The sequence below is a fragment of the Gavialis gangeticus genome, unplaced genomic scaffold (assembly GCF_001723915.1).
Source record: "Gavialis gangeticus isolate Ggan-Ray unplaced genomic scaffold, GavGan_comp1, whole genome shotgun sequence".
In the NCBI taxonomy this organism is placed as follows: Eukaryota; Metazoa; Chordata; order Crocodylia; family Gavialidae; genus Gavialis; species Gavialis gangeticus.
The window spans coordinates 39825668-39835939 of record NW_017728998.1 but is presented as its reverse complement, the minus strand read 5'-3'; the positions used below and the strand labels follow the sequence as shown (position 1 = coordinate 39835939).

Below are 10272 nucleotides of genomic sequence, written 5' to 3'. Positions count from 1 at the left end.
TGTCCGGCCTCTGGAGTGCAGCCTACAGCACCAAGATGAGCTCCTAACCCAATTTATCCTAAATGATTGAAGCATCAACTTCTGTGCATGACTTATTCCAGATATGCATAGTTGTATAATGCCCTGTGCATTATGGAGACCTCAACCTTTTGGACAATGCTTCTGGAGCATGGGAGATGTTTCTGAGTCTGGCTTTGGGAATGGAATGAGCTCAGAACAAATCTGTAACCTTCCTCACTGTAGTGACAAAGACCACCCTCCAGCCCGGCAATAAATGTTTTAATTCATTGCATAAGGATCAAGTCTTACCTAAAAAAATATGGGAATGACATTCCTCTGAACTCTTAGGAGGTACTGCTGAATTTTCTTTCTCCTATGAAACTCTTCAGACAACCTCAAAAACAACCTGATTTGCTTTGCAATGAGAATGGAGATTTCTACTGGGTGGCAGCAACTGTCAATTATGTTTAACCCCTCCTTTGAATTGTATTAATAGCAGTTGTGCAGGAAAAAAAGTCTCTCTCTTTTTTAGGGGGTGTGGGTTCTTGATTTAGTAGTACTGGAGCAGACCTTGCTAGAACTATAACTTTGTTTTGCTACTGTCAGCTAGCTAATACAGGTGCAGAGATGGAGTCTCAGGTGCACCAGAACTTCCATGCTGACTCTGAGGCAGCTGTGAACTGCTTTGTAAACTTGGAGTTGTATGCTAGCTATGTCTACTTATCCATGGTGAGTGTTTGGATTATGCAAGTCTTTATCATGTCAGATGATCTCAATTCTTCCCTTTAAAAATCAGATTTTTGGAGTTCTATGTTTGAGCTTCTAACTTCCACTGCATTGCAACTGAAGAGCTGCCCTCTTCAGACTTCTATGCAACATGAAAGAACTGCACTTCACAAGTGCTAATGCAAAGTCTTCAGAGGAGCAAGGAGGGAGGTTATCCTTACATCCTCAGATGCCAAGATGAGTGAATTAGCTAACCCCAACAAAGCACTCCAGTAAGGAATTAATCAGATTTGCCTTCAAACTACTGCCTTTCCTAGTAGGCCCTTTAAGTAAATTTACTTAACCTCACTGTGTTTCCATTTCTATCTATGAATGGGTTCCTCGGCTTGGTTCTGATTTCAGGTGTGTGAGCTAGGGAAAGTTTTTGCAACCCAGGGTAATGAATATAATGGACTGAAAAGCTAAGTGAGGAATTTGATATTACCTTTTAATCCAAACTATAACATCATCAGATTAAGGCAACTAAATTGATCATCAGATTAAGGCAACTAGTGTCTCTTAAAAGGAGGCTCTAAAAGTAGCAGCATCTCCAGTTAGCAGCTGGGGAAAGAAAGGTAGAGAAATTAAATGACTTGAATGTTGTCACCCAAGCATCTTGTCAGACTTCTGTCCTCTAATCATTACATCTGTAGCCTCCCTATGATGTGCTTTTGGCAGCTTCAGGCCATAAATATTGCTGTCCCTCTTCTCTAGTCATACTACTTTGATCGTGATGATGTGGCCCTGCAGAATGTGGCCACACTCATGAAGAAGCAGTCACATGAGCACAGGGAGCAGGCTGAAAAGCTCCTGCAATACCAAAACAAGCGAGGTGGATGCATTGTTTTGCAGGACAGCAAGGTGAGCTCATAATCCAAAAAATACTGACTTTGAGGTGAGGTGTGGGTAGGCAGGGATGGATCTACAGTGTAAATCTCATGGAGAAGGCAAGCTTCTAGGCTATAGCTTTTGGGAGCTATAACTTATAATGTGAAGAAATTGGCTAGGTTTGTTGTAGAATACAAAAAAAAAAAACAAAACCCCCAAACAAACAACAAAAAAAACCCCTTCTAACTTGCCCTCTCTTCTTGTCTTGAGTCCTTTTGGCAAAATAATTGTGTCCCTAACTTATGCCTTGTGTGTGAAAACTTTGGTAGTTAAGTACAAAAGCCTTCAACAGTACCTCAGAAAATAAACTGTGCTTGTCATGGTATAGGTATGTGCCTCATAGGAATGGAGGCCTGTGACATGTAGTAAAATTAACATTGACTTCAATGTGAGAAGACTTGAAGTGATTTTTAAGACCTATACCCTTCTCTCCCTGTCCCATCTTATTGCTGTAAGCTGCTTTCTAGGTTGGTCTTCAAGTACCTCCTGTTTCCCTCTTCATGGGCTGAAGAGTCACTTGTCAAGGACAAATTTTCAAACTGTCTTTCTTTTAAATGCCTATTTCTTCAGTGTCCTGTTTATAGAGAGAGATTGATTGCCCTTTGGTAAGAGTCTTTGAACACCCTGTACCATACTTGCAACCCCAGGGGGTATGGAGGGAGCAATAAAGGGTTACTACATCACATTGGGAGGAACCTGTATTTCTCTGCTTATGTACAGAAACCAGAGCAGGATGAATGGGGGAACAGCTTGGAAGCCATGCAATCTGCCCTGCAGCTGGAGAGGGCTGTGAACCAGGCCCTGCTGGACCTCCATAAGCTGGCCACAGGGAAAAATGATCCTCACGTGAGTGAAGTAGGAGAGGGGGAGAAAGCAATACCCTGTCCAGGGTATTGTGTGTTCCTTTGGAGTAGTTGCTAAAGAGATGTGTACTTCTGACACTGGGACAGAGCTGTGCTGTCCCAGCTGTGCTGTATCTTTCTGTAAGTAGAGCCCTCTCAAATGTGGAAGGGATTCAAGTGTCCAGCTACCTATTCTCTCTCTAAAAAATGGTCTTTTAAAGGGATGATTCCAAGGCCCTTTAACTCTACTAAGTTACTTCTAGCATCTGATCTTGTGACCTGGACCTAAGTGATAAGTAAAACTGAGGTGATCCATAGCACTGGTACTCTATTGCCCATTGTCAGAGCTAGAATCTGAATCTTGTACGATACAACCCCATTTACTTGCAGTCTTTGTGCAGAACTAGATGTTCTATGCAGTAATTGACTGTTGACTTGGCACATCCTAGAAGCTTGTTCCATGAGGATCCCTTTGGCTAGGTGCAGACATAAATTAAAAAATGTGCAAGGTGGAATCCAAATTATGCAGTTCTCTGTAAGCAGTGTAGTTTAGATCAGAAGTGAACAGAACCCATGTTTGTCTTTTGGAGGGAGTAAATCTTACTCTGGGCCCTGCCTAAACTCTCTTGTTTTGTCACAGGAATAAACCAGTTTACACTCTCACTAGTTTAAGTGATTGGAATGTCTATACCAGTACAGTGCCTATGAGAAATAGATGCCCATTTCTTTTTCTAATCACCTACTGTCTGTTTCTGCAGCTCTGTGACTTTCTGGAGTCTGAGTACCTGGATGAGCAGGTGAAGACCATTAAGCAATTTGGAGACCACCTAACCAATCTGAAGCGCCTCAAAGTGCCCCAAGATGGTGTAGGGGAGTACCTGTTTGACAGACTTGCCCTGGGGGAGAGTAACAAAGAAGTGCACTGACAACTGAGACTCTATTCTGGATGACATGTTTGAATGGCAAAGATGCACTCATGGATGTTTAACTGTTGACCATAAAATTTACTAATTACCAGGTGACTTGAGTGGTGTGGCTTCAATATATGTGCACTAGCTTTTGGACCAGTTAAGGCTGTTCTGAAACAAGTGGGCAAAAAGATAAGATTCTACTTCTACCTGTAGATGAGCTAGCTGTGTCCAAGTGGAAATCTGGGGGTGGGGAATTGGTCTAGTCCAGTGGCGCTCAACTTTCTTTTTGAACCAGGCCCCGCTTTATAAATGTCAATGACCAGTCCCAACCTGGTGTCCTTCACTCCTAACCTACTGCTCCCTGCCCCCAGGACCCAGCCCTACAGTGTGTGGAGGGGGATGGAGCCCCTGGCAGGCTGGAACTTTGCCAGCCTGAAAGGTAAAGTCCACAGCTTCCCATGGCTTTTCTTCAAAGGAGCATCCATTTTTAAATTCTGTTCTATGACCCTTTCATGTGTTCTTGCAACCCACTTCTAGGTTGTGACCCATGAGTTGAGAAATCAGCTATTTGACATGTGCTGCTCTAAGAGGGCCCTCAACTTGGTTGTAGGGGACTGGGTTTGAGTCCATCTTGACCATATGCTTCTATACTGAGTGCCTCTGTACTTGTTGCCTGATCTGCCTGGTTTAAGTGAAAACAGATTTGGCAGAGCTCTGACCACTGCATTTTGTAGCATAGATGCACTCTTTTTGAACCAGACCAAGGACTCCCATTTTCCCTGAAAGGCAGATTTATGTTGCAACTGTATTGTATGAGGCACTGGTACCCTTCTAACTAATCACTCTGCAGGAATTACTGAAGCAGAAGCAGCAGGGCCATGTTCTATAGCTCTGGAGAGGCTAATCCCTGCTCCAAGATGCTAATTGGCTCACCTGCAGTGCTATGCAAACCCACTTTGGTTTAGGAGGTAGCTCTCAGAACAGTATGGCATGAGACCACTGCTGAGCCCTACTCCCTTCAAGGTTAATTGTGGAGACTTCCTGCCTTGGAGCACTAATTCTGTCCTTAACCTGAAATAACCTCATGGGCTCAAACTGTTACTAAAATGTACAGAAGGAATTTTTAGCTGCTAGGAACTGACCTTTCTGAGGAAACTGCATCTAATGCTCTTGCTACTTCAATAGAGCTCAAACTTGAAAGGAGTGGGGTAGAAGTGGGTACTGGCTACCTCATTGCCCTAATTGGCACAGCCAATTCTTTTGCTGTAACTAATCATTCTCTGCTTTCCTGCCCTCAAGACTTAGTGAGCTTTAATGGAGGCAGAAGAGACAACCTACTACCAGTGCTTTTGCTGGTGAGAAATCCCAGTGCTGTACCTTCCTCTCCTGTCTATCTTGTCAGTCTTTGAATAGCTTTTTCCCTGAAACAAAGGCTAAAAAAAATGGATGTGGGATTTCATGTATGTTAGGGAGAAGTGATATTTTGGTATCTGTATTTATGGCACTGAAATGCATGGCTGACCTTTCATGATAAAAGGGCTCTCACAAAGGCCTGAAAAAAGCAAGTTCTGCAGAAGACTGGGAAAGACCCCCCAGCAACCCTTACTGCCCCAAGGAAGGCAGGGACATTCTCTCAACATCCATAAAGCTGAGTAGAAAAAAATGCCATGGCTAGCAGATGTACGTAGGCAGGAGAAATGTTATGTAGAGTTTGTGAAGAGTTCTTCCTATGCTGGCTGGCTTCTGATGGCAAGAACCTAAGCCAAACAAACTTTTTTTTTTTTTAGGAAAATAGTGGCCCTGAGAGCATATGACCAAAATATAAGTATTAATATTGGTATTCTTTGACTTATCTATTTGTTTTCTGAAGCATCTTAAATTTGCAAGACAAGAGGGTTACTGGTAGGTGCAGTCACTAGAGCATGCTGGAATAGGCTTGGAACAGTACAGGGAAGAAAATGTCTGTAGGAGCAACTCTGAGATTTGAGCTTTACAGGCCCCAGGTGGCACACTTTCCTTTCAAGCAAAGGTGTTTGTGGGGATGCGGGTGTGAATAAAGAAGAGAACAGCTGTGCATCTAGTATAATTTAGAATAGCTCCCTTGTAGCCAATTTATAGCAGGTGAAGTTTTGGCCCAGATTTGCTTACTGGGAGTCCTCCAAATGAAGGAGATGCCTCACTTCCTGGAATAGGACTAAGTGGGGATTGCTTGCTTTGAAACAATTATAGTGGGAAGAGTTTTTCTCTGCCCCAGTAATGTTATTTACTGACCATTATAAAAATAGTTATACAACTTTTTCATTGAAGCATCCAGGAACTTCCCAAAGGTAAGGAGTGCTAAATCTTTATAGAAATGCTGGTATCCTTGGAAACTAATAATTCCTGCTGCATAATTGAAAACTATCATGTTTAAAGGTAGGAGTAAGGCAAAATTACTTGTCAAGTAAATTGGGACCCCTTTTTCTAGGAATAAGTGGTAACATATTTATTTATTTATTTAAATGTGAAACAATTGGCAGAATGAGACTACCACTAAACAACAATGTTGAGAGGACTTGATTCAAGGCATGACTTCTGTGAGCAGCAGCCTATGAAGGAATTTCAAAAACAAATGTATTTCTGACGGGGCTGACCTCATTGCATGGCAGCAATGCCGTGTGTTTATTGTTGAGTTGCATGCTCAGCTGTAGAAATGTAATTAGAGCTGCACCTGCAAGGCTAATTAGTTCTTGATAAGGAAAGAAATTCCCATTAGTCAGCCCTCATTGTTAATCGTGACCTTAGCCTTCTAAACATTGTTAAAACTTTGGCTTGACACTATGGTTTCATGTTGTTAAGAGAACCCCCAAATAGCTGCAAGTAATGATGGGCCTTTCTTTCAGCAAGATAGTTTCCAGTGGGGTAATGTTTATATGCTACCTGGTTGTTCTGAACTGCATAGCAGTGCGAACCTGGAACTGTATGCTAGCTGCCTCTAGGTACTGGGCGCGGAGGAGGGATGCCTGCATTTCAGTTTGTTTGACCTGGGTTTCTTGTTAAGTCCTACTAAGTATGTAACTGTTTTAAGCTATTTTAACTGTTTTAACAGTTCAGCTGTTTTACAGTTTGGCAATCTCTAATGGTACAAATATTTAATAGAGCTAATGGAAGCTTTCAATGTGGAGGCATTTAATAAGACAAGATTTTTAAGTAGTGTCACTTAGAGGTGGAAAGATTCTTGGTTTTTTGAAGAAACTTCTACTCTGATCCATGTGTATGCTAACTTAACAAGTGGGTGTGGGAGTTTAATACTGATGTGGGATGTGTATAGATAACTATGCTATACTGTGCATCTGTAACAAATCAGATTTGACTATAATCTCTGCACTCCTCTCTTCTGTTTCCCTAGTCTACTACTTTGATTGAGATGGTGTGGCCTTGAGGCATGTGGCTGAGTTGCTGAGGGAGCAGTCCCATGAGTAGAGACAAGGTGCAGAAAGATTCTGAGATACCAGAACAAGCAAGAGATATATATGTATTCTCCTGCAGAGTGTCAAGGCAAAGCATAAAACCAAACTGGCATCTACCAAAAGGATTATGGACACTCTGTAAGAAGTGGGTAAACTATAGGATGAAGTTATTTCCTGTAAGAAGCATTAATACAGCAAAGAACAGAGCAGTTACAATAATTCATTTTGCAATTTTATCTTTCTTGCTCATGAAAGGAAGTTGTTTATTAGGAAGGTATTATACATGTAGCCTTTTAACACCTGCAGCAGTAACACTAGAGGGTGCATTTGAGCTGTGCTAAGAGTTGTGGGGGGGTTCTAAGATTCCCACACCAGCTACTAATAAGCTTAGCTGTAGTTGGTGATAACCTTCCTTCCCCCTACAATAGCACTAGTGTAGCAGAGCTAATAATTGTTTTTTCTGTATAGTTCCTATAATTATACAAAGTTGGCCATGGCAAAGAGTGACACCCCGGCTATGAAGAGAAGGGCTGTTTTCAGAACTGTAATGGAGGTTGGATGTACTAAGGAATTTAGGAATTATTTGTTAAGATTGGCATTGCTCTATTTCCCTCTGACTTGGTGAAGATGTTGTTGGTTGCAACTGGCTTGGTGTAAATTGTCTTTGAAGTCTGTGATGGATGTTCCTTGTTGTTTCTGTCAAGTCTGGAATTGCTGCATGTGCTTTTGCTGGAGCCTAACCCAGAGTAGTATTGGGTAGATCAGTGGTCTGCATGAGTGAAGCGCAGCTGGTTCATGGGCCAGATCCAGTGTGTGGGGTCAGCATGAGGAGCCAGTCCCATATGCCAGATCAGGCCTGCGGATGGGCTGTATCTGTCCCTGTGCACTGGGTATAGGGCCGTGCTCTGGGTTGGACCACGTGTGCGGCAGACTGGCCAAGTAATGTGGTAAATGCACTACTTTTTAGGGCTCATGAAACAGAAGCTGTCATAAAAGCCAATAAAGCTTTCAGAACCTGTGGTTAGGGTCAGTGGTCTAACTCTAAAAAGTTAGCTATGCCAGGGATAATTCAGGGCCAATGTATAAATTGAACAATAAATATTGCCATACCTACTGGAGGCATACAGGATACATCTGTTTGCATGTAAATGGATAGTAATTTCCTTGAAAGAAAAAACTAAATTCAACTGCAAACAACAAGCTGACAAATTACAAATAGCTTCTGCAGTCTGCTTTTAAATTTCTTATAAATGCAAGTGGATTGCAGAGCTCCAATTCATTGTAGATTATACTAATTTAGTTGGCATAGCTTCCTTGTGTTTGCCTCACAGTGAGTGACTTTTAACTTCTGTCAGAACAATTGAAGTAGTGCCTTCCCCCAGTTTACCTTGGGAGAGGGTTTAACTTACCTAAGCTTCAGTACTGCGTGTGGAAGTAGACATAAGTCCATCCCTTACCTTTTGTGATTTCTTGGAGTCTGAATGCTTGGATAAACAAGTAAAGGCCTTCAACGAACTGAGAAACCACCTGGGAAACTGGAATGCCTCAGGATGGTGCAGGGGAGTGCTTGTTTGATTGACTTGCCCTGGAAGATAACAATTCATTTGTGTACAGTTGTCAATGCCCTTTTAGAAGGACAAAATTTATCCAGAGGGCAACAAAAGATACGGTGAACAGAACTTGGTTTCAAGCTATAACTTGGTTTCTCTTCATTACAGGGCTAACAGACTACCAGGAAAAATCTAAGCAACAGGCAATTAAAATACTTTAGGAAGAGATCTTGCTTTCTCTAATCCATCATGCAAAATATCTCCTGTGGATTATAATGCAGCCTCCATCCCAACATCTATGAAAATGGCACCACTCGCATAATAAGTAGATACATTATTTGATCTACTGTGCTATACTATGTCTGTTCACTTCTTGCTGTAGCAGGAACTTATGGACCATTATTAACATAGAAGATGAGTTACAGTAGGCCTTGCATGGTAGGGAGAAAAGGCATCATTAGATAATTATCACTTCAGAATTGGTTTGTGACACGCTCAGTCTAAAAGTGGTCTGGTATCTAGTATAAGTTTTTTCTGTAGTTAGTACTGTAATTTGAGATCTATCTTGAATGGACCTTTTACTAACAGGTAAACACCAAGGCCTGTGAGTTTTAACAGATGACAAGATTCTATAGTCGGTAACCTATGGTATGTAGAGACCTTAAGAGAAATGCAAAATGTAGTTAACCTTTCCAAATCCATGGCTTGGTGGTGTTTTTTTTTTCCCCCTGTTTGTTTTGTTTGAAGAGGAAGAATGAGTAGTGCTTGGAGGCCATTGATATAAATGCTGAGGAACTGCCTAAAGTACTAGTCAGTCTAAGACTTCTCAGTTAACTTGCTGTTAGCTGTGAACATTTATAATGCATTCTTCCTTGTAGTACTTGTTGAAAAACTTAACTCAAGCCCTCAAACTTAAGAGTTTTAGGGCATGTATACAAGTGCTCTGGGGGGAGGGCATTTTAATTGGAGTGGCTCTCGGAGAGCCACTCCAATTAAACTGCCTGGACTATCTCGTGTATCAGCGCCCCCATGTTTAAAAATGGGGGTGGAAATGCTGATGAGCTTTAAAGTGCTCCTGCAGCCACTTTTAAGCACAGGGATGCTGATACACAAGATGCTGGAGTTTGCTGGAGCATGGTAATTGCTCCACAGTTCGTGTATAGGTGCCCTTTAAAGTCTTGTGTTGATCCTATATGCTAGATAAACATTGACAAAGCAGTTGAACTTTTGACTAGATCTATTTGTCCTGAAGAAGTGGGTCTTTAAAGTAGCCTTCTCCTAAACCCTGCAACTAGGGTTTTTTCACTGGCAAAATTGTTCTATTTCTTGGATACAGAGATGCAGGTGTAGCAATGCCACATTTTTGTATTTTGGATACTTGTGTGACCCTAATGGACTCTTTCCAATAGGGTACATGCAGACATTTGTATGGGGAGGCTAGATCATGTTAAAAGTGGCCACCAGATCCAACTCATTTTGCCCAAGTGTGGACCTTTACACTTTGATCCCTAGGTTGGTGGATCCAAGTGCAAACTATACAGGAGTTCAGGACAGTTAGATCAGCTTAAATGGCTGATCAGATCCATGTTAACTGTACTGGTGAGGAATTTTAACTTGGATCAGGTCAGGTGAGACCAATCCCAGCTGCTCACCCCAGCACCTGGGCTGTGCTTTTTCCAGCCCCCACAGACCAGCCAGCAGACTCCCTTCCCTCTTTCCCCAAGACCACCAAGTCTTTCTATCCCACAAGCTATTCCCAGTGCCAGGAGCCAAGGAAGTAAATTTTATGGGGGGGGAGGAGGATGGCAAAAATAATCCTTGTTCCTAGGGGGCAGGGGAGAGGAGCCCCCCACAAGCCTCCCTGATT

General features: G+C 42.2%; 1 protein-coding gene across 1 annotated transcript; it reads left to right on the top strand.

Annotated features, from left to right (window-relative positions):
* The first annotated feature begins 533 nt into the window (after positions 1 to 533).
* Positions 534 to 3515, top strand: FTH1 (ferritin heavy chain 1). Its single transcript, XM_019505496.1, has 4 exons — positions 534 to 729; positions 1480 to 1626; positions 2374 to 2499; positions 3254 to 3515. The coding sequence occupies exons 1-4, from the start codon at positions 628 to 630 to the stop codon at positions 3419 to 3421; spliced, it is 543 nt and encodes a 180-aa protein (XP_019361041.1). The 5' UTR covers positions 534 to 627; the 3' UTR covers positions 3422 to 3515.
* The last annotated feature ends 6757 nt before the right edge of the window (positions 3516 to 10272 follow it).

Coding starts and splice junctions, on each gene's coding strand:
- FTH1 (XM_019505496.1), top strand. CDS start 628: ATGGAGTCTCAGGTGCACCAGAACTTCCATGCTGACTCTGAGGCAGCT. Junction 730..1,479: donor GCTATGTCTACTTATCCATG/GTGAGTGTTTGG, acceptor CCTCTTCTCTAG/TCATACTACTTTGATCGTGA. Junction 2,500..3,253: donor CAGGGAAAAATGATCCTCAC/GTGAGTGAAGTA, acceptor CTGTTTCTGCAG/CTCTGTGACTTTCTGGAGTC.